The 22700-nt window shown below is 47.2% G+C and overlaps 1 protein-coding gene across 3 annotated transcripts in view; it reads left to right on the top strand.

The window, feature by feature from the left end:
• The window catches only part of Cyfip2 (cytoplasmic FMR1 interacting protein 2), a 120984-nt gene that overhangs the window by 35739 nt on the left and 62545 nt on the right, over positions 1-22700 (top strand). For all 3 annotated transcript variants that reach the window (XM_076856393.2, XM_076856394.2, XM_076856395.2), the window contains exons 9-17: positions 2465-2569; positions 4877-4968; positions 6652-6769; positions 9463-9582; positions 10095-10220; positions 16934-17100; positions 17818-17965; positions 21159-21312; positions 22450-22606. In XM_076856393.2, the coding sequence (XP_076712508.1) occupies positions 2465-2569; positions 4877-4968; positions 6652-6769; positions 9463-9582; positions 10095-10220; positions 16934-17100; positions 17818-17965; positions 21159-21312; positions 22450-22606 (1187 nt within the window). The remainder of the gene's footprint in view (positions 1-2464; positions 2570-4876; positions 4969-6651; positions 6770-9462; positions 9583-10094; positions 10221-16933; positions 17101-17817; positions 17966-21158; positions 21313-22449; positions 22607-22700) is intronic.

Raw genomic sequence — 22700 nt, 5'->3', positions numbered from 1 at the left:
TTTTTTTTGGTTCCAGGGACTAAACTCAGAGGCACTCAACCTCTGAGTCTTATCCTCAGCCCTATTTTGTATTTTATTAAGAGACAGCTCTCTCTGAATTGCTTAGCACCTCGCTATTGCTGAGTCTGGCTTTGAACTCTCGATCCTCCTGCCTCAGCCTCTTGAGCCACTGGGATTATAGGCGTGTGCCACCACACGCAGTGTAGAACAGCTTTTATGCACCTCTGTTGGTCAAGCTTAACATTATGAAAGAGAAATTGCTGAATCAGAGGGAAAACAGAATCTTAGGGCTTTTGCTTTAGTTTGTCAAATGGTCATAATTATCTCAACAGTTTACAAATTTTATCCTAAAATTATTAATGGGGAAAATCTAGGATATCCAAAAAAGCATTAAAAAATTTCAACCTGTCACCATCTTTTACCCAGGAGATAACATCTTCAGAATTGTGATGTATATTCTTTTAATTTTTTTCTATGCTTGTATATTTAAAAAATATGCAATATACGTAAGCATGTCGAATTTTTCTCAGATGTACTTAAATGTATTTGGAATATTTTGCAGCAATTGACTAAAATAACATAGATGAGTCTTCTTGGCTTTAACCACAATATATCATTGTCTGCTAAGATTATTTCGAATTCCTCTCCAATAGTTATAGCACTGACAGGAACAACTTTCTCCATGTCTTCACATGCACCATAGAGCACCCCCCTTTTGATTCTTTCTTCCCTCAAACCTCATCTTCCAAAGTGTTTCTTTTCCCCCCCCCTCTCTCTCTCTCTCTCTCTCTCTCTCTCTCTCTCACCACTTTTGGCATTTTAAGAACCCCTGACCTGGGTTAGTATTCCTGTCCTTACATTTCTGGCACCCCAATTGAGTTTGTAGGGTATATTTCATTGCTTTGTCAAAATACCTGATGTAAAGTACAAAGAAAAAAGATTTAGTTGGCTCATAGTTTGGGGGACTGGAAGTCCAAGCAGCATGGTATAGGCTCTGGCAAAGTTCCTCCCTGACTGTATCACATCATGGCAGGAAACTATATGTATCTCTGTGTGGTCTCTCTCCCCTGCTTGTCAGGTCACCAGGATTCAATCATGGGACCTCCATCATAATAAGCTAATCTAATTTAATCACTTTCTAAAGAACTCACCTCTGAACCATCATGGGGTTAAGGTTTTCATCCTCTTAATACCCTTACCTTGTAACTTTGGAGATTAGAATCCTGCGTGTGATCTAGGGGGAACAAGACACCTTCAAACTATAGCACAAGGCAGTATGTGTGTATGACTTGTTCACTCCAGCTTCCTCTTGGCCGCCAGAAACCCAGAGAGGTTATTCAAAGTTCAGACCCTTTGACAGCCCAGCTCCATGCTTGGGCAGTACCCAGCTCTGCCCTTGCTTGCTCCCTCCATGAGCTAGGTTATGAAACTCCAGTCCACCAAGCAGTGTTAGATACGACCTTCAAATTCTCCAGAATTTTTTTTTTCCTCTCAATGCTCTTTAATTCCCCTACATCCTAACTTCCCAGCCCACTTCTCTCTGAATTCTTCACCATCTTCAGTCTGGCTTCCAACACTGTTGAGCTATTTCACGGCTCTGCAGTTTGTATTAATGAAATCAAATGCCACCAGAGGGCGCCATGCATCCTTAACAGGAAAAGTCCCGCACTCATCCTACAGCACAGGTAGGACCCAAGAGGGAAGCCATCCGACCTGAATAGTCTTCCAGTCGACTCTCTTCGGTGTTGGATGAGAAATAGAGGCACAGCGAGAAGTGACTGTCCCACATCTTACGTCTAGCCGCACCCCTTCAGCTGCACATTCCACATAGGAGGAAAACAAACAAGCTTTGGGGGTTGAAATGAGAATGTTGACCTACTTGACATGTCACCCATGTCTCTATAGGAACTGTTACACTGTTATTTATTTGAGGGGAAAAGGTGGATATTTTTACATTCACCATTGGCCAGTGTTATGTGCCTGCGAGGTGCTGCACCCCAGATAGGCCTCAGGCTCCTTATTCTCGAGAAGGACCTAAATGTGCCCATTTTTATTGACAGACCCTGGTTGAGATCCTGTCACTGCAGCTCATCTTTGTGACTTTGACAAGCTGTCCAACCTTTCTGTGTCTCTGATTTCCCAGCCATAGAACAAGGCTGTTGCTTAGAACCCGACTCACAAGATGTTGTCAGAACTAAGAATTATGGTCAACAGCAGTATTTGTTAAAGCCCTAAGAACAGTCTATGGCCCATATACTCAATGCTCATGAAGTGGCTGCCATAATATCCTAAATGTATCATTGAAATTAGTCCCATGTTTCCTGTCTATATTTGAAAATATGAGAGTTTTTTTCATAATGAATGTGTGTCTCCATTTGTATGTGTACAAATTAAAGCTTTTTTTTTTTTTTAATAATTCCAGTGCACGTCAATAGTTTTTGCACTCTGCCCTTTTTCATTCTAGGTTATGGGCTTTGGCCTCTACCTGATGGATGGAAATGTCAGTAATATTTACAAACTGGATGCCAAGAAGAGAATCAACCTTAGCAAAATTGATAAGTTCTTTAAGGTCAGCCACTGGAGCTGGGGCAGGGCAGGGGGTCAGAGTTACACCAGCATCAAGAGGACTGGGGAAAGGAATGAAATTTGCCACAAAGTAGGGGGAGCTGTTAATTGAGCAGTTACTCTGCAGACCCCAACAGCGGGAGAATAGGATGACAGCTTCTAGCTGCCACTGGTGGAGGAGTTGGCACTAGAGAAGGCTGTCCTCAGAAAGCATGCACAGTTCTCAAACTCAGCTCCCCTGGGATTCCACTAGGGGCATGTGATTCTTCTTGTGTTTTCCTTTAACCCTTTCCAGAAGTCATCTAAAGAAAGAGGTATCTCCTTTTGTTTTCAGAATAAACCAAAGCTCAAGGAAGTAGGAGGGCTAAAGACTGAATTTTAAGTGGATTCCCATTTGAAAAAGCCCAGCCTCTCCCCCAGCCCACTGGAAGCCCCTTGGCCTCCCTCCTGTCAGGCGAATTGCCTCACCAGCCTCCACTATGCACTCAGTCGGTTCTAGTGCCTCTGAGAGAGAGTTGATCTTTTGTTCCTAAATCTTTAAAAACAAAGACTTATAGTCAATCAAGCCTTTGAATTTTTTTTTTTCCAAAGGGGCTTCCATACTTTGGAAATGAATCCGTTTTTTCTAATGCTGGGTCTTGCAGGCATGAAGCTGGTCTCGGCTCAGACATGGGAACGCCCAGTTTCATATAACTGGTGAGATCTCATGAAGGTGTGGCATGGAGAGCACCAGGCAGGGTCAAGGGGAGCAAGAGGAGTCTTGTTTTGCTGCTTGAACGGGCTTTTTTTCCAAGCTTGAAACTTTTACTTTTCTCCAGAGCAAGCCTAGATGAAAACAGGACTCATCTTGGGAGACCCTTGCAAAATCTGCCTTGAGTCAGTGTGCATAAGCAGGCTGTGAAGGGAGGGGACACCCTCTCCACAGTCAGGCCTGGGGTAAAGTCTGGCGCTGCTGCTGCATAGCTAAATGGCCGTGGGAAAGTCACTGAATCTCCCTGAACCACATCTTCCTATCTGAGAACTACGAATCTCAGGGTAACTCCTCAGAGGGTTCCCCCAAGGATTCATTGGGGTTACGTAGATGAGTCCGAGCCCTGGGTCCTAATCCTGGCTCTCTGACTTTATGGGACATCGCTAGCCTGCCTGCCTGTCAGTTTCTTTGTTAGTGACATGAACATGATTACAGTACTGACTTCACATTTCTTTCTTTCTTTTTCCTTTTTGATACTAGAGATTGAACCCAGGGGAAAATTAATCACGGAGCCCCATCCCCAGCCCTTTTTTGTATTTTATTTAGAGAAAAGTTCTCACCGAGTTGCTTAGGGCCTCACTAAGTTGCTGAGGCTGGTAAGAAGAATGAAATCATGGCATTTGCTGATGATGGATGGAGCTGGAGAACATCATGCTAAGTGCAATGAGCCAGTCCCCCCGAACCTAGGGCTGAGTGTCCTGTCAGATTTGTGGATGCTAAACCAGCAACGGAGGTTGGGGAGGGAATAATAGAAATAGATTGGACTAGACAAAGGGTAATGAAGAGAAGGGGGGAGGGGAATAGGAAAGACAGTAGAATTAATTGGTCACGACTTTCCTAGCCATGTACTTGTATACACGACCAGGGTAACTCCACATCACGTACTACCACAAGAGTGGGAACCTAATAAAATAAGTTATACTCTATGTATGTGTATTCTGCCAAAATACATTCTACTGTCATTTAATTTTAAAAAAAAATTAAATAAAAGTAGCAGCAGAACAACTACAATAACAAAAAGTAGCTGAGGCTGGCCTTGAACTTGCCATCCTCCGGCCTCAGCCACCCAAGCTGCTGGGATTACAGCTGTGACAGGTGTGTCCCACCATGCCCGACTTCACACAGTGTTGGTAAGGACTGAGATAATGCTTCTGAAGTGTTTGGCCCCGTATCTAGTGCGTGGGAGGTAGAGAGTAGATGCCAGTCTCCCTTCTGTTTGCCCTGGCCTTTGGCTGGAAGTTGCTTACCTTCTGGAGCAGTAGGAAGAGAAAGGACCCTCCACTGCAAGGCTAGCCATCTGGTCCTCAGCCTTCATCCATTGTCCTGGCTGTGTGACTTTAGACAAGTCACTTTGCCTCTCTGGGCTCGGTTGCCTAGAACACAGAATTGGTTGGAGACAGGGGAGGACCAGTATGCCAGCTGAGGCTCCTTTTGGTTCTGGGTTCACACAATAGCATCATCAGAAGCAGAAACAAGGGGCTAGCCCCCAGGCGCACACAGAGGCCCGCTGCCCCCCTGCCTCCGGCCACATCTCACGCGCTGTGTTTGCTTCCTTTGCAGCAGCTGCAGGTGGTGCCCCTGTTCGGCGACATGCAGATAGAGCTGGCCAGATACATTAAGACCAGTGCTCACTATGAAGAGAACAAGTCCAAGTGAGTGCCTGCCGTAATGTCTCTAGGCTCCTGCGAGGATGCCCGGCCCGGGCAGGGGGCCGAGGGGCCACTTCAGTCCCTCCTCCCTCCCCAGAGCCCTGGGCAGGTGGACCCTCAGATCACTGGCGCCACCAGAGGGAGCAGCGGAGGGTGCTCGGAGCCCTTTTGTATCCGCCCTTTGCTGCCAGGTTCAAAAGGGCTCAGAGCACAACCATGTCCCTCATCCTGCTGAGTGGTAGCCCATGGCGTCCCCTCAGAGGGACAGCAGGAGTCCTCCTCCTTCCCTGAGATGTGGGGAGGAGCGGCTGGCTCTTGTTGGCCAGCTGGAGAGAGATGGTGACAATCTTCATCTCCCCGTTCTCTGCTCGAGTTTTGCGACCATTCAGTAAGTACGTGGTGACGTGTGGCCGGAATGGTTCCAGTGTGAGTGAGCTGACGCCTCCCCTTGGGTCATTTCCAACCACGATCCCAGGGAATCTGTGCTGAGGTCTGAGGGATCAGTGGCTCACAGGACTTGGGGGACATCTGGCTCCAGTCTCCGCTGTCTGCTTTGAAATCGGATGCCGTTGTAGGGGTTGCTTCTGAGTGCATTTCACCCAGAGCTGAGTGGACATGGCCTTTCCAAGTGGAGGGGAGCTGGCTGTCCTGTGGTCATGGGTGAGAGTTCAGTGCCTTCAAGGACAGCTGTGCTCCCTTGACCTCTACTCACCAGGCTCTGCAGCTGAGCTCCCAGGGATCGCCAGTCCCGTGCCTCCATCCTCTGGGGCTGCCTGGGTGGGAGGAGCACGGGGTCAGGGATGAGGTGCTTATTTTCTGCCCCTTGCCTGCCTGGCTCCTCGACCACCTGACGCTGGTTGGGAGGAGGCTGTTGTATGACCAGGGAAGAAAGTCAGAGGTTTGGTACTGGGGATCAAACCCAGCAGCGCTTAACCACTGAGCCACATTCCCAGCCCTTTTAATATTTTATTTAGAGACAGCGTCTCACTGAGTTGCTTAGCACCTTGCTAGGTTACTGAGGCTGGCTTTGAACTGTGATCCTCCTGCCTCAGTCTCCCTATGCAGTAAGGTTTTTCCTAATCACATGTGTCAGAAAGGGTAGAGAGGAAGAAGGGAGGACAGGGAAGAAGGAAAGAGACGAACAGGAGGAGGAGGCCAGCCCTGGGTCCTTGGAGTCCTGGACTCTCACTCTGGGTGTGACCATGTGGCCAGGCCACCCTGGAAAGGAGGCATAAGCCCAACCGGGTTTCCCCAGTCCAGCTCCAAGCCCTCCAGAGCCAGCTCCTACCACAGGGCTGGTGGTGCTCTTAGAGTCAGGGGACAGTTTGGGGCCATTGCCCACCTTGCTTTTTCTTTCTTGGATTCCAACCCTTGCACCCCTAGAGAGGCTGTGATTCCCCAGCCGTGGAACTGGTAAGTATTGTGGACCTGATAGCTGGAAAGGCCTGTGGTTGAGCCTCCTTGGAGGAGGATGGCCACAAGGAAGAGGAGGAGGAGGAGGACTGTTCCTCGAAGCCTGCGGTCTCCACAGCACCACACTTGGCAGGCTCGGGACACCGCTTTCTGGTTCACCCAGGGAGCCAGCCATGTTGGCTGAGGACCAGGAACAACTAGGGAGTGGAAGGAGCGTGTCCCACCCAGGAGCCTGGGGCTGGCCGGGCTCTGACCCTGTGGTTTTCTACCCAGGTGGACGTGCACACAGAGCAGCATCAGCCCCCAGTACAACATCTGCGAGCAGATGGTTCAGATCCGGGATGACCACATCCGCTTCATCTCGGAGCTCGCTCGCTACAGCAACAGTGAGGTGAGCTCTGGCCGCCAGGGACGGAGGCATGTGGGCCAGGCGGGGAGAGGAGCAGCTGGGAAAGAGCAGGAACACCTGGGATACTGGGGAGTGGCAGGGACTACACATCTGGGGCAGGAGGGCAGAGCTGCCCAGAGCATGGACAGTTAGAGCCAGACAGAACCAGGGTTAATTCTGCCCTTTGCAAGTTGTTCAAATCTCTGTGCTTCCCTTTCCTCTCTGCATGATGGGGGTAACATCAAAGCCTGGGAAGGGTATGCAGGAGGGAGTAATGGACAGAGGATGGTTGGATGGGAGGAGTAAGTTCCAGTGTTCTGTGGCACAGTGGGACGACTGTGGTTGACAACAGTTATTTCAGAGCAGCTAGTAGAGAGGATTTTTAACGTTCCCAGCACGAAGACATGATGGATGACTGGTGAGACAGATAATGCCAATCACCCTGATCTGATCATTAGACAAATACATGTGTTGAAAAGTCACACTGTGCCCTATGCATATATAGAGAGATACTATGTATCAATCAAAAATTTAAAATTTATTAGAAATGGGGAGTAGCAATAGTATCTATCCCAAAAGATTCACTGAAAAAAAAAAAATGAGATGATGTGGCGTCTGGAATGTGTGCTGTTCCTAGCAAAGAGGAAGAGCCCAGTGATTATGAATTGCCCCTCCACCCCGCCCCGCACACAGGACCCAGGTTGTCCCTACCCTCAAGCTCAAGAAAAGGAGTTCTGAGCACTTGTGTACCTAACACTATCCAATATTTTAGAAGCTACATACTAAGGAATGATCATTGTTTAAAAAAAAAAAAATTAAATGCAGTTAGGGACAAAAAAAGGACTATAAAAAAAAAATCTCCTGTAATCCTAATAGTGACATTTCATTGAATTTTCATGGAAATATGATCAGCATAACAAAATCAGGGGAAAAAAAAACAGATAAGCAGAAGAAGAGAAAGCAATCCTGTAAGATCCTACCATCTCAGAACTAACCGTGATTAATATTTGGGTGCTGTGTTCTCCTGGGTCTCTCCCCGTGGACAGCCCTCCTGATAAGCGGTTGGATAAACAGACCCCATGAGCTCCACCATCCTGGAAGACTGGGCTGGTCCATGTTTGCTCTCTGGTTCCACCATGTGGCCAGCAGCCATAAGGATCTTTTTTTTTTCCAAAACCCAAACTCAGGAAAGGTCTTTGGTCTGACATTTAGTCTGACAAATGCAGGCAGTGTGGTCATTTCACCAATGGCCCAATGGGCAAGGGTGAACTTTCTTACTAAATGTGCCAATCAACTGAAGTAAGCCACAGAAAAAAAATCATTTATCCAAGGGCTAGACTCCTTTATTCTTAGGTTTTAGTGGACTAAGGATGTACCTGATCCAAAGCATATTTTTTGTTTTTAATTACAATGTCCCAAAGTATCCATAGGGGATTTATTCTAGGACCTCACCTGATATCAATATCCAACGGCACTCTGAAGTCCCTTTTATAAAATAATGTAGTATTTGAATATAACCTACATGCATCCTCCTATGTACTTTAAATGATCTGTAGATTACTTGTAATACCCAAGTCAATGTAAATGCTATGTAAATAATTGATACACAGTATTATTTAGGTAATAACAACAAGAAAAAGTAAGTACATATATTGTAAAGATGCATTCTTTCTGAATATTTTTCCATCTACTATTGTATAAACCCATTGGATGCAGAGCCCTGGGTTCAGAGGGCCAAGCAACCATGATCTCTTCCTGTTTGTATCAAGCCAGTTCTCATTATTTGCAGTAGTCATATCCTTTAAAGTGGCCGTGAACCCTGAATTTGTAAATACTGAACAATTGATCCAAGGAGAAATACAGAGTTGGGTCCCTATGAGCTTCTGGGCACAGTGTTTTCACCTACTGATGAAGTTTTAGACGTGTTTCTGTTTAAAGATACATTGTGTGTTATACAGTGGGGATTCATTGACATATTCTGAGGGCCAAAAGCACTGTAACTTATGCCTGAACAAGGCTTATCTAACACTTGGAGTTTTTCCATAAGGCCTCTTATACATTCGTGCAGGTAGGAACATGCACAGCACATCAGTCCTATGCCTAGGGACTTTTTCATTTGTTAATTCACAACAAAGCACAAAAATATGGGTAGCATGGCACTAAGTAGACGGAAAAGGGACACCTGTTTCCAGTGTGAGAGCTGAACAGGGACAGAGTTGTCCTTAGCTGTGAATTTGTACATCTCTGCACATGACTGAGACATCACTACAAAGTTTTTGATTTGAGGGCTACAGATAGATTTAATTGAGTGACTTGTGATGAGCATTTTATATGCAAGATTAGAGGGAGTCTCATGTATTAAGAGTCAGATTGTGGTGTGGAAGTCAGTGTTGCTTGCTTACATATACATATTTAAGATCTCTGTGCAAGGATATGTGCTTGAGCCACTGTAGTCTGCCCTTCCTACGTGGAATGTGCCTCTGTGCCCCTGGGTGGTGGCAGGTGGGGCTCTGGCATTGTGCCTCCTGAATTGGGACCCCAGCCATCTACAGGCCTTTAGCAAGGCACCTGTCTGAGCCCCAGTTCACCTGTCAAGGGGGCATAATCACTTCCCTATGAGTTCTTGGGGGAAATCAGTAAGAGGTGTACAAACTTACCAGGCATGTGAACAGTGAGTGACTGTGGATGTCCTCCAGGTGGTGACAGGTTCCGGGCTGGACAGCCAGAAGTCGGATGAGGAGTACCGGGAGCTGTTTGACCTGGCCCTGCGGGGCCTTCAGCTGTTATCCAAGTGGAGTGCCCATGTCATGGAGGTGGTAGGTGTCCTGGGGGCACAGGGCCTCACATTGACCTCCATTCACCTAGAAGCTGTCTGCCCACCTCTCCCCTTTGCTAATGACTTTATGGAGATGTAATTTACATAGCATACCGCATTCCTGCTCAGAGTGTGATTTCATTGGTTTTTGTTTGTTTGTTGTTTACTACATTCACAGAGTTGTCTAACAACTCCAGTGTCAAACTGAGAACATCTTCATCACTTTAAAAAGAAATCCAATATATGCTCACCCCTTCCCATCCCTCCAGCCCCAAGCCAACTCCTCTCCGTCCCTGTAGGTCTCCCTATTCTGAATGTTTCCTACAAATAGACTCATACAGCACGTAGGCTTTTGTATCTGGCTTCTTTGATTCCACGCATTTCCAGGGTTTATCTCTGGAGCATGATTCGGTACCTTTGTGGCTGAAGAGTATGCCCGGACCCCGATATGCCTCATTTGGTACCCATTCACCAGTTGATGGACCTTGATTGGGATTGTCCTTCTCTCTTCAGTACTCCTGGAAGCTCGTTCACCCCACGGACAAGTTCTGCAACAAGGACTGCCCGGGCACCGCGGAGGAGTACGAGAGAGCCACGCGCTACAACTACACGAGCGAGGAGAAGTTCGCCTTCGTGGAGGTAGGTGCGCTCCCGGCTCCTCTCCACCAGACCCGCGCCCCAGCTGATCCCTGGGATGGCAGACATGCCCACCGTGCTCACAGGTCCTCGCGGAATACGTGCTCCTCCCTGGCCCCAGCTAGTGTCCAAATTAATCCCTGTCAAAAGCTGTTATTTGGAAACAATTAGAAACTCCTTCAGTTCTCAAAAGTCCAAAGGAAAATGTTCACTCCTAGAAAAATGGGAGGGGAAAAAGGCTAAAAGAGATATGGAAAATGGCCATAAGGCTGAGTGGGTGGATAGTGTAAGTTGTAACGAGTATGAGATGTGGCATTGACCCATCAGGAGAGTGAAGATTTAAAACACCACTGATGCCCCTTGCAGGTGGGAGTGGGAGACAGGCATTCTCTGATATTTTGGTGGCCTGTCTGCATTTAATGGGCTTTTACAAGAGCAACCTGGTCATATGTATTCACATTTTTAATGTTTACATCCTTTAGTTGTTCTTCGGGGAATGTGTCCCAGGAAATAAGCCGAATGTACAGAGATGTGTGTACAGTTATTTATCATAGCATTATTTATTGTATCAGTCTATGGGAAACAACTTGTCTTTCAACATGGGGTCAGGTAAATAAATTAAAATATAGCTATATCATTGAATACTGTGCAGTCACTGAAAAAGATGTTCCTACATGGAAAGCCATGCACACTCTATTGCTAAGTATAAACAAATGAGCAGGGCTAGGGATGGCTCAGGGGAGAGAACTTACCTAGCATCCACGAGGTCCTGGTATCAATCTGCAGCCCTGGGGAATGAGGGAACCAAAAGAACAGCACTTAAAATGACCCCATTTATACTAAATACAGTTTTGCATATTTGTTCAAAACTGAAAGACAAATTTATATTTATATTTGCAAAACCATTAATAGTAGTAATTTCTGCAGGAGACACTCTTACTTCCCATTTGGTGACCTTTTTAATGGTTGTTATTTGTTTGTTTGCTTACACAAAGATTATTGGGAGGAAAATTTATTCACATTTGGTTGTGACAGCTACTTTCTTGGGAGCATCTGAAGCTTAAGAGAGTCTGGTCTAGAAGTCAGTCCTGGACCTCAGCCCTGAGCCCTATTATCACTTCATCTCTCTGAACCTCAGCTTGTAAAATCAAACTAATTTCCTTTTTTTTTTTTTTTTGGAATTGGGATTGAAAATAGGGATGCTTAACCACTCAGCAATATCCACAGCATTTTAATTTTTATTTTGAGACAGAGTCTCGCTAAGTTGCTGAGCCTGGCCTCGAACTTGCAATCCTTCTGTCTCAGCCCCCCGGGATTGTAGACATGCCTCACCATGCTCATCTTGATCTAATAATATTGATCCTGTCCCATCCTGGGGTTATTGTTGGGGATCAAATAATAATTGTCAAATAAGATAATGGCTGTAGATGAATTCTGAAAAAGTAAAAGATCATGCAAATGTGAGGAGTTAGAGCTACTCTTTGGCAGATCGCCAAGCTATACTTTAAAGGATGGAGGCTCAGTGGTATGATTTCAGACAGGAGAAACATTGGAATCACCCTTGACATTGTCCTGAGTGACTCCCTGATCTCTTGCTTTTCCATCATTAATAGTCAGCCTGCAAGAAAGTTTCCCAGTGATCACCACAGGAAGAGAAGGTCCTCCTCAAACCTGTTTGAAATGAGACAAGTCAGAGGGTCCATGCGATTTTGTAATACTGTTCATGGGTCTCTTTCTGAGATAAAAGGAATGTGTATGGGCTATAGGAAATTTAGAAAATGCTCCTTCATCTCCACCACCCCTGCCCTCACCTTTCCGCATCCTAGAAATGTCATCTGAACAAAAGCACCAGTAACATTTTGCTGTATTTCCTTCTAGTCCTTTATTTGCTATGCACTGAGGAGTTTTATCCTATTTTTTTTAGTAGATCATATTAAATATTTTTAAAAGAAAAATAGTTCTATATGACATTTAACATAAAACAAAAAGAGCTACACCACCTTCTCCACCCCAAATCCCCAAATAGGAAATGATCTTCAACTTATTAAGCTATTTCTGCTTGTATTTATCTCCACAGATCTGAGTAGTGGGCCCATGAGACTACTTCTTGTTTTTTTTTAATTGATAATATTTTTTCTATTGATAACCTCACTGGGCCATCAGCATTTAGATCTGTCACACCCATTTTCCCATCTTCCATAGAGGGAATTTCATACTTTTTGGTAAAATCTATAGTTCACCTAATATTATTATAACTAAGTAACTATTGATTATTGGTGATGTGACTCATCTAATATGAATACATTTTTTTCTTGTACAGGTTTTTTTTTTTTAGAGGTAACAATGCCTTACATTTTATTTTGTTTATGAACCTACCAAAAAGAAAATCCAAAGCTTAACCAGCAAAATGTAAAACTCCTTGCAAAAAGTCAACCACAAATTATTTTATGAATTTGCTCCCCACCCCGCTTTGGGGCCATTCCTTCTGCAGTTCTTTCCTTTCTACTTTCTAATGCTTTGTCCCTAGACCTCCTGCCTGGCCACTGACCTGAGACTCTCCTCATTATCTTGGGTCTTTTCTCTCTCTCTCTCCCCCCCCCCCCCCGTGTTGGCTCTCAGTTCTGCTTCTTTCTTCATATTGATGGAGTATATCCTCCAATAGCTTTCTAAAAACAGTTTATGGAGAATTAATTTTTGAGAACATCAATGTCTGAAAATGTTGCTAGCCTCACCTATAGTTGGCTGGATTTAGAGAATTCTAAATTACAAGTAATTGTCTCCCTCAATTTTTGAAAGTATTATTTCATGGTCACATAACCTGCAGGTTTGCTAGTAAAAGTTGAACTCTGTTCTGTTCCCTGATTGCCTGTTTTCTTTCCTCTTTGCAAAACATTTTTTTTTTCTTGGTATCAGAGATTGAACTCAGGGGAACTTGACCACTGAGTCACTCCCCAGCCCTATTTTATATTTTATTTAGAGACAGGGTCTCACTGAGTTGCTTAGCACCTCACTTTTACTAAGACTGGCTTTGAACGAGTGATCCTCCTGCCTCAGCTTCCTGAGCCACTGGGATTACAGGCATCCGCCACTGCACCTGGCCCCTTTGTAGAACTTTTAAATGACACCATTCTTGAGATATAATTCACACGTCATAAAATTCACCCATTTAAGTGCACAATTCAAAAAAATAAAAAAATAAAAAAATAAAGTGCACAATTCAGTCACTTTTAATCTGTTCTCAGAGTTGTACAACTATTACCACTGTTCAATTTTTAGAATATTTTTGTCACTCCCCAAAGAACCCTGTACCTGTTAGCTGTCACTTTCCATTCCCCCCTCCCCTGACAAACATATCCTAATCTACTTTCTGTATAGATTATAGATTTTCCTTCTGGAGACTTGATATACGTTGATTCTTTTGTGACTGGTTTCTCAACCTAGCTTGCTATTTTCAGAGTTTGTGGATGCTGTAGCCTGTATCAGTACTTCATCCCTTTATAGTTGAATAATACTGCATTGTATTGTCGGGCCACATTTATTTATATGTTCATCAATAAGTAAGCATTTGGGTTGTTTCAGCTTTTTTGTTATTCTGAATCATACTGGTATGAACACTCATGGACAAGTTTTTGTGTGAACATATGTTTCCATTTCCCTTGGGAGCATACCTAGGAATGGAATTGCTGGGTCAGGACTGTTTAAAACTCCGAGGGGCTTCCAGTTTGTAAGAGGCCATATCATTCTGCAATTCTATCAGCAGCCTCTGAGGGTTGCACTTTCTTACTCTGTTGCCCTCAGATGTTAGCTGTCTTATTTTAGCCATTCCTATTGGTGTAAAAATAGCATCTAATTGTGGTTTTCATTTGCATGTTCCGAATAAATAATAATATGGAGCCTTTTTTTCATGTGCCTATTGTCCATCTGCATGTCTGTGGAGAAATGTCTATTCATAGCCTTTGCCCATTTTTTTTTAAAGACTGGATTGTCTTTACTGTGGAATTGTGAAAGTTTTTTATGATACATAATTTGATACAATTTCCTCCCATTCCATAGATTCTTTCCACTTTGCCGATGAGGCATGAAAGTTCTTAGCTTTGATGAATCCAGAAATTCAGCTTGGTTTTTCTTTTGTCACTTAGGCTTTTGCTGTCATAGCAAAGAAACCCTTGCCTAATCCAAGGTGACGGAGACTTATTCCTGAATCTCCTTCTAGTTTTATAGTTTCTTTGTAGTTTTATACTTTGGACTTTGATGCATCTTGAATTAATTTTTATATGGGGTGAGGGAGGGATCCAACTGCATTCTTTTGTGTGTAGATATCCAGATGTTTCTGCATCATTTGTCAGAAAGAGTGTTCTTTCTCCATTGAATTGTGTTGGTAGCCCTGTAAAAATCAGTTACTATAAAAGTAATCATTCAGTTCAGGACTTTCCTTTCTCTTCCATTGGTCTATACATTTGTCATTATATTAATACTACACTATTTTGATTACTGTAGTTTTCTTTCCCCTCCTGGTAGTCTGCAGTTTTCAAGTTCTAGCAGAAAAGCTTTGCCTCACCCAAAGCTGTCCGGCTCTCCCCTGAGGTCCAACAGCCCCGCACACTCCATGCTTGGAGATTCCCTGGTATTCCTTCCTTATCTTTCCTTCCTCTCACTTAGTGTTTCCCAATTGCATCTCTAGTAGGACTTCTGACTCTATGGGGACATAGCTTCCCTTTACTGACTCTTGTCCCTTAGTTCTCCCTGCAAAAATTTTTTGGCAAAAAAAGCCATAATATCTGGTTCCATTTAAAATCCTCCCCTGGGGCTGGGGATGTGGCTCAAGGAGTAGCGCGCTCACCTGGCATGCGTGCTGCCTGGGTTCGATCCTCAGCACCACATACAAACAAAGATGTTGTGTCCGCTGAAAGCTAAAAAATAAATATTAAAAAATTCTCTCTCTCTCTCTCTTTTTCTCTTAAAAAAATAAATAAATAAATAAAATAAAATCCTCCCCTCCTGAACACTGTTCTCACAGTTTACTGTAATGCAAATGTTTTGTCTTGTTTTGTTTTCTTCTTCCTTAATGAGGTCTAAGCTCATCCTTAGTTCCTTTTCTATCTGCCCACCTGGGGCACACACAGCCCCTGCTGTGCTTCCAGCCTGGTGCACAAGGTCAAGCACATCATTATGGGTGTGATCAGTTGTGCCAGTTGTGCAGGCTGATGGGGCACAACCTTTCCCCCTTGAATTCTGAACCAATCAGGAAATGACCACTTGAGGCTGATCAGGGCCAGAGGATGAGGTTTGTTCCTAGCAAAGCCAGGGACTGGAGATTGAGGTGCCTGCCCATGACCACTAGTCACCCTCCTCCGCCCTACTCCATCAGAGTTACCCACTGGTAAGCACAGGTGCAAAGGTACCTACTGCCCTTCCCTGGGGTGGGGAGGAGATGGCTATTGTAATACTACAGGACTCTGAAGAAAGACAGAGCCAGGATTGGGCCAGGGACACCTTTTCCTGTCTCCTGTCTCCCCCAAACAGATAAGGGAGGGAAGGAGCAGCAAGGGCACCGACAGAAGAGCGGAGGCTTCCCCAGGACTGCTTCAGGAGGAATTTCGATTTTAGGGACTCAAGTAGTGAGAAGCCAAATTATTTCCAAAGCAAAGATCATAAAACTGCTCTAGAAAAATGGTAGGGTGCAGAGGAACCCCATTTGTCATTTTCTGTGGATGCAAGGTATGTGGAGAGGTCTCCATAAGCCAGAATGGCACATTTTGTCATCAGCCAGCAGCAACATCTGGATCTCACACTAGAACGAAGGTCAGCTGCACCATGAAGCACACGGTCATCTGAGCAGACGACTTTGTAGCAAGATTTTCTCTCTTAAAATACATGTGTTTTTAATTGAGAGAGTAGTTATGCATATTTAAGGGATACAGTGTGATCTTTCCACAAGTTTGTCATGATCAGCCCTGGATGACTGGCATATCTTCCCCTTCTCACATTTTGAAATCCTCTTTAGTAGCTATTTTGAAATGCATTTCGGGATTATCAACCATGGTTATCAAGTTGTACTGTAGATAAAGGCCCAGCGGCACCCTGTACCTGTTAACCATCCTCTCTCAGCCCCTCCTCCACACCATTCTCAGGCTCTGCCAATCACCACTGAGTCCTCGGCCTTCTCACATACCTAAGAGCAAGAGGTTCTTGTTTCCCGTGCCTGACTGACTTTACTCAACACCGTGCCCTCTAGTTCCATCTATGTTTCTGTGAATGCCTCTTTCATTTCTCTTTTATGACGGATGTTCCCTCTTGTATTTGCACCACGTTTCATCGTCCACTCATCCACCGACGGATACCACGCTGGATTCCATGTCTTGAGTTTAGTGCCTCAGTAAACAGGGAAGTGCAGGTGCTTCTTCAGCTTACTGATTTCGTTTTCCTTGGATACCTACCCAGAGTGGAACTGCTGGGTCCTGTGACAGTTCTGATTCTGTTTTATTGAGAAGCCCACACTGTTGTCCACGGTGGCTGTGCCCATCTGCATTCCCTGCAGCAGTGTGTGAGGGCGGCCTTGAGGGGGCGCTGTCCTGAGGAGGAGTCCCGAGCTGCAGCATTCTGGGACTGGACTGCCCTGCGGGTGGCCCTGGGTGTTCCACGCCCCTCCCTGCTTTATTGTGGAGGGCCAAGGGCTGAGAGGTGGTGAGCCTGACCTTCCCTCTGTGTCTGGCCAGGTGATCGCCATGATCAAGGGCCTGCAGGTGCTCATGGGCAGGATGGAGAGCGTCTTCAACCAAGCCATCCGGAACACCATCTATGCCGCCCTGCAGGACTTCGCCCAGGTGACCCTGCGTGAGCCCCTGAGGCAGGCGGTGCGGAAGAAGAAGAACGTCCTCATCAGGTGGGTCTTCTGGTGGCCTTTTGCAGGGGCACATCAGAAAATAAGGGGTGCCAGGTGCAGGCTGGAGAGGAAGCCCAGTCAGCGTGGAGGTTAGCTCTGACATGCAGGTCTTTCCAGCGAGTTGAAGACCGGACACTTGAGAGGAAGGCAGCCTCTGTGTCGGAGTTCAAAGATGAACCAACCCCGGTCGAGCTGGGTGAACTTACCCAAAAGACTTCTCCAGGCCTCAGGGTTCCTTATTTGTGAAATGGGAATAATGGTACCTACTTCCTAGCCAAGATCCCCACCCCTGGGAGATGAAGAAGTGAGAATCAGTTTTCTCATAGACCTGAGCACACAGTATCTTGGAGAAGGTAGGGAACAAGTGTCAAGTTATTATAAAAAAAAAAAACTTTAAATATGCAGAGATTTGATTGGACTAGTGAGACTCTGAGAGCTCCAGAGGAAAAGTAACTTCCTGCCTCCCCAGGCCCTGTCCCTCGACGGGGACCTAGAGCTGTTCTGACACCCAGCAGGCTCAGAAGCATGTGGGATACTGACTAGTATGCAGGTCCCTGGCCGTACCTCAGTCTGTTACACCTGCACCTCTGTGGGGCCCCTGGAGGAGTGCTTCCTGACACCCCGTCCTGGTACCCTGTGGGCCCTGGAAGCGCAGGCTCACAGTGCCTCCTTCCAAGACTGAGAACCGGTCTGAGTCTCAGTTCTTCCTTCCCCCAGTGTCCTGCAGGCAATTCGGAAGACCATCTGTGACTGGGAGGGAGGTCGAGAGCCCCCCAATGACCCATGCTTGAGAGGGGAGAAGGACCCCAAAGGCGGATTTGACATCAAGGTGCCCCGGCGTGCCGTGGGGCCATCCAGCACACAGGTACAGGCCAGCTTCCTTGACTCGGGGCCAGCTGGGCCATAGGGGGTCATCATGGCTGGGCCGTGGGACTGGGGGTCCTCAGTCAGGAGGGGCAGGGTGGAGTAGCTGTTCTGGTCTTACTCTGACATCTTATTTGATATGGGAAGGAGGACCACTGGCCTCAGATTCAGGAGACCTGGATTCTAGTCCTAGATACCTGTGTGACCTTGGGCACATTACACAATCTCTCTGTGCCTCAGTTGTCTAATCTGACCAGTTGGGGTAGTACCATATCTACTTAGTCCAGTTGTCTCCTAGCCCTGTGAAGTTCAGATTCCAAAGTGCAGGAGGAATTTAAAGTGGAATCTATGTGCACCTAACTCTGTCCCCTTCCCCTGCAGTGGCATCCTAGTGGGGAGATAAACAAGTTCTTCCTCTGACTTGCTGTGTGATCTTGAGCAAGCACCCTGACCTCTCTGAGCTCTGATTGTTTTCTCTGTAAAGTGAAAACTTGGACTGAGATCATATTATTGTTAAAATGCTACTTTTTCTCATTCTCACTTGCCCTGCTACCCAAAAAAAAAAAAAAAAAAAAAAAAAAAAAGTATTTAAATGCGCTTGGTCTCTAGAGAGTGTCTAATAATCATAAGTAAGAGTGACCAACTAGAACTTCTACGCAATAAGACATTGCCTGTGACTTGGCCAGAGAAGTCATAAAATTAAAGAGGAAAACTGGGGATTGGAGTTAGATTCTTGCCACCTATACATAGTTCTGGGTCTGGCTTTTCTACTATTTTTAAAAAGCAATGGATCTTGGTGCATCTTTAAGCAGGCCCCAGAAGCCCCAGGCTGGGAGCCCTGCTTCACAGGACCATCAGGCCTCTCTGTTCTGCTCCAAGATGGGCCAGCTGCGGCCCCTCCTGCCCCTCCCCCCGTGTGTGTGTGTCCGTGTCTGGCAGGGCCGGGGCTGGCGGGAGTAAGGGGCAGCCAGGTACCTTCCCGTGGCTTCACAGCCCTGGGTGTGTGCTGTTCTCACCTCCTGGTTGTGGACGACCCAGGAAAACTGCAGATAGCTCTGTGTGACTGACATCTGGGGCCAGAGACCTTCCCGGCCCAGAGCACCCTGGCAGGGCCGAGCTGGTGTTTCTGTGAATCCTAAGACATGGATGAGGAGGAGAGAGAAGGCACCAGAGGAACTGGAGAGGGGAGAGGGAGAGAGGAACAGAAATCCCTCTGGGAGAAGTGAGGGGGGAGGGCCACCAACACTTAACCCCAGACACCACCAAGGCACGATTGTTTAGGTGGCACAGACCCCGGGACCGCCAGGGTGAGCTGGGAGAACCCACAGAGACCACCCAGCTCCAGTCCCCCACCTAGTTCACAGATGGGAAAACTGAGGTCCAGAAGGAAAGTGACTTGTCCAAGTCACAAGGTGGGTCCCAAAGTGGAGGTGGGACAAGAACCCAGGTCTCCTGACTCCCACCCAGGGCTCTGCCATGCCTTCGGGACACAGTAGACACGGGCGTCCTGCAGCTGGGCTCTAGACTTGGAGTGAACTAGTGGTCTGTTAAGGTAGGTGGGGACAGGGTCTCCCCTCTGAGGGGGAAACCAGCCTGCCAGGAGTTAAACTGCTCAGGGGTCCCTAAGCGGCCAGAGCAGATCGGACTCAGTGGCTCCTTCTTTGAGGACTCCGAGGGCCATCTGGAGAACAGTGCTTCTGGAGTCTTAGGGATGGTGAGGCGTGTCCAGCTTCAGGGTCACAGGTGGAGGACTGTCCAGGGCACCTGCAGCCATGAGCACCCTCCACCGCACAGGGAGGCTGGCGTGTCACGCGCTCCTGGGGCTGCACTGCCCTGTCAGTGCCAGGCAGCGGTGGGGGAGACTGCAGGGCAGGTCTCGGCAGGTGCAGAGACGAGCGCGGTTGTTGGGAGGTTGGCCGTCCCAGGTGCCCGAGCAGTCGCGTTGGCGTCCCACCTGTATGCAACACCTCTCGCTTTTCTCTCTCTCTCTCTCTCTCTTTCTCTCTCTCCCTCTTCCCTGTCTCTCCTGCCCTCCCACCCCTCTTCCTTCTCTCCCATCTATGTCTTAGGCCTGCCAGTGGTCCCCGAGGGCTTTGTTTCACCCCACTGGTGGCACACAGGGCCGAAGAGGCTGCCGATCCTTGGTATTACACCGCCCGGCTGGGTTGGTTTGGGTGCCCTTCTCCAGGAGGCAGCGGGAATGGACTAGCCTGGCTCCTCAAGGCCCCCTCTTCCAGCCCTCAGATTCAAAGACAAATGATGTGGAAAGATCTAGATTAGCAGAGACAACCCTACTGCACTTGCGCCCTTTGCACGTAGGGCCCTCTGTAAGCAGGAGTTAATTGTCTAGTAGCCTCCTGTGTAAGTACCAATGTCAACCCGCGGTCCAACCCGGCATTTCTGGCAGGCTGTGCCACACAGCCCAGGCCACCAGGGGGCGCCGTCATCCACCGATGGATCCAAATTGCTGAGGATCAGAAACTTAACGGTGGTGGTGGGGGCGGGGACTCATTCTGGTCTTATCCCACTTCACAACGCCTCAGAATATTAGAGCCGAAAGAGACTGGTGGGAGAAAATATTCAGGTCCTATCCCTTCCTATTAGATAACTGAAGCCCAGAGTGGGAACTTGGTTGCCCAAGGTCACACAGCAAGTCAGCAGCAGTACCTGGCCTTGAACCTGGGTGTTTTGACTCCCAGTCCAGTGCTCCACCCATGGTGCCACCCTGGCCATCTGAAAATGCAGAGAGTGACTCTAGAGTGACATGGAATGAGGGTTCTCTGATGCCTACGCCCTCGGCTAAGCAGGGCAGGCAGGAGCCGCTCCAGGGGCCTTGAACCACTTCGTGTTTCAGGTCCACCTATCTGGGGATGTGGAGGGACTCTGGGGAGAACTTCTCTCCTAGCCTGGTTGGCCTCCCCCGTAGAGGTTTCACAAGGGCTGGAGTGCTTGCTTTCAGAGGTGGAGGGCTTGCCTAGCATGCGTGAGACCCTGGGTTCAATCCCAGTACCACAAAAAAAAAAAAAGGAAAGGTTTTCACGGTACAAATTCACTTCTCCACCTAAACTGGTGTTTCCTTAAGACAGTTCTTTCTGAGAGCAGAAAGTCAATAAGTGCAGACATACAGCACAAAGCAGCCTATTCCCCGGGGTGGAGAGCCAGCCCTGACCTTCCCCTTCTCTTTCTTTTTCAAGCTGTACATGGTACGCACCATGTTGGAGTCACTCATCGCAGACAAAAGTGGCTCCAAGAAGACCTTGAGGAGCAGCCTGGACGGACCCATCGTCCTCGCCATAGAGGACTTCCACAAACAGTCCTTCTTCTTCACGCACCTGCTCAACATCAGTGGTGAGTCCCAGGGCCGGGGTCGGAGGGGCAGGGCTCCCACCTCCCAGAGCAACTCCAGAGAAGTTGCAGAGAGACCAGATCATGGACCCAGAGGGCCATGTTTAGCCACCAGGGGAGAAAAATATATATGCTTTCTGGTGGACGTGGGTAGAAAAGGCCAGGCTCAGAGCTGCTATTCTGACTTAGCTGATTTTGTGGGGTAGATGTTTGTGGCTTCTTTCTCAGAAGTCCTTAGGAAAGGAGGATTAAAAATAGCAAAGCCCACACTAGCAGAGTGTGCAATAGGCATTAAGGAAGCTTTTTGTGATGCTAGGGTAGGGCCCAGGGTCCTGTACATGCAAGGTAAGAACTCTACCCCTGAGCCTCACCCCAGACCTCTAAATCAGCTTTTTGGTGCTACCAGGAATCGAACCAGGGCCTTGTGCATGCTAAGAAAGCACTGTACCGCTGAGCCTCCCCCTAGCCATGCGGCTGAACCACAGCTCTGAGCTCACGGGCAGCTCACTCCTCTCCAGAGAGGCTCCCAGGCTTTCTAATCCTGCATTGTCTCCTCTCCTCCACTTTGGTGGGATGCAGGTCATGCTAAAAGGTTGCAAAGGTCAGTAGAGGAAAAGCTGAGTCCTACGGACATGAGCGTCTTAATGTGTCTGTTGGTGTAGAAAAGAGTAATCTTAACAACCAATCCAAACTTCTCCATGGGAGAGTGGCCTAGGTAGGACCTTTAAGGCCTCTCTGAACAATAAGGATCCAGAATGACCACATAGGTCAAGGTGCCACAATCCCATTGAAAGGGGGCACTTGGGGACTGGTCTTCAAGCTATTTGTATAAAAAAAACACACTTTACACTTGGAGTGTGTGTGTTTCTGGCTGGCACTACAGGGGGTTGATGGAAGCAGTGGGGGGTCTAAACCCCACCCCATGCCCTCTGCACTGCCCCATATAAGCCATCTTCCAGTAGATGCAAAGGTCACCTTCAAGTTCAGGACAGCAGGATCTACTAAATGGCTATAGAGAAGTCCCTGCTGTGCCTCAAGGGCCGCGATGACAAGAACAATAAAAACTAATTAAAAACTGCAGAACTGAGATGCTGGGTGGCCCCTGGCTGTCACTCAAGGTTCTTTCCCTTCTGCTCTCAGAGGCCCTGCAGCAGTGTTGTGACCTCTCCCAGCTCTGGTTCCGAGAATTCTTCCTGGAGTTAACCATGGGCCGGCGGATCCAGTTCCCCATCGAGATGTCCATGCCCTGGATTCTAACGGACCATATCCTGGAAACCAAAGAACCTTCCATGATGGAGTAAGAGGCAGACGTGGGCCCACGAGAAGGTCTCTGGGCTGCAGGGGAGGATAGTGCTTGCGAGCTCTCTTCTTTCCAAAGAAAATCCTGAGTG

The sequence above is a fragment of the Callospermophilus lateralis genome, chromosome 5 (genome assembly GCF_048772815.1).
Source record: "Callospermophilus lateralis isolate mCalLat2 chromosome 5, mCalLat2.hap1, whole genome shotgun sequence".
Taxonomy (NCBI): Eukaryota; Metazoa; Chordata; class Mammalia; order Rodentia; family Sciuridae; genus Callospermophilus; species Callospermophilus lateralis.
The sequence above is the reverse complement of the archived record's forward strand: the minus strand, read 5'-3'. Positions and strand labels throughout refer to the sequence as shown.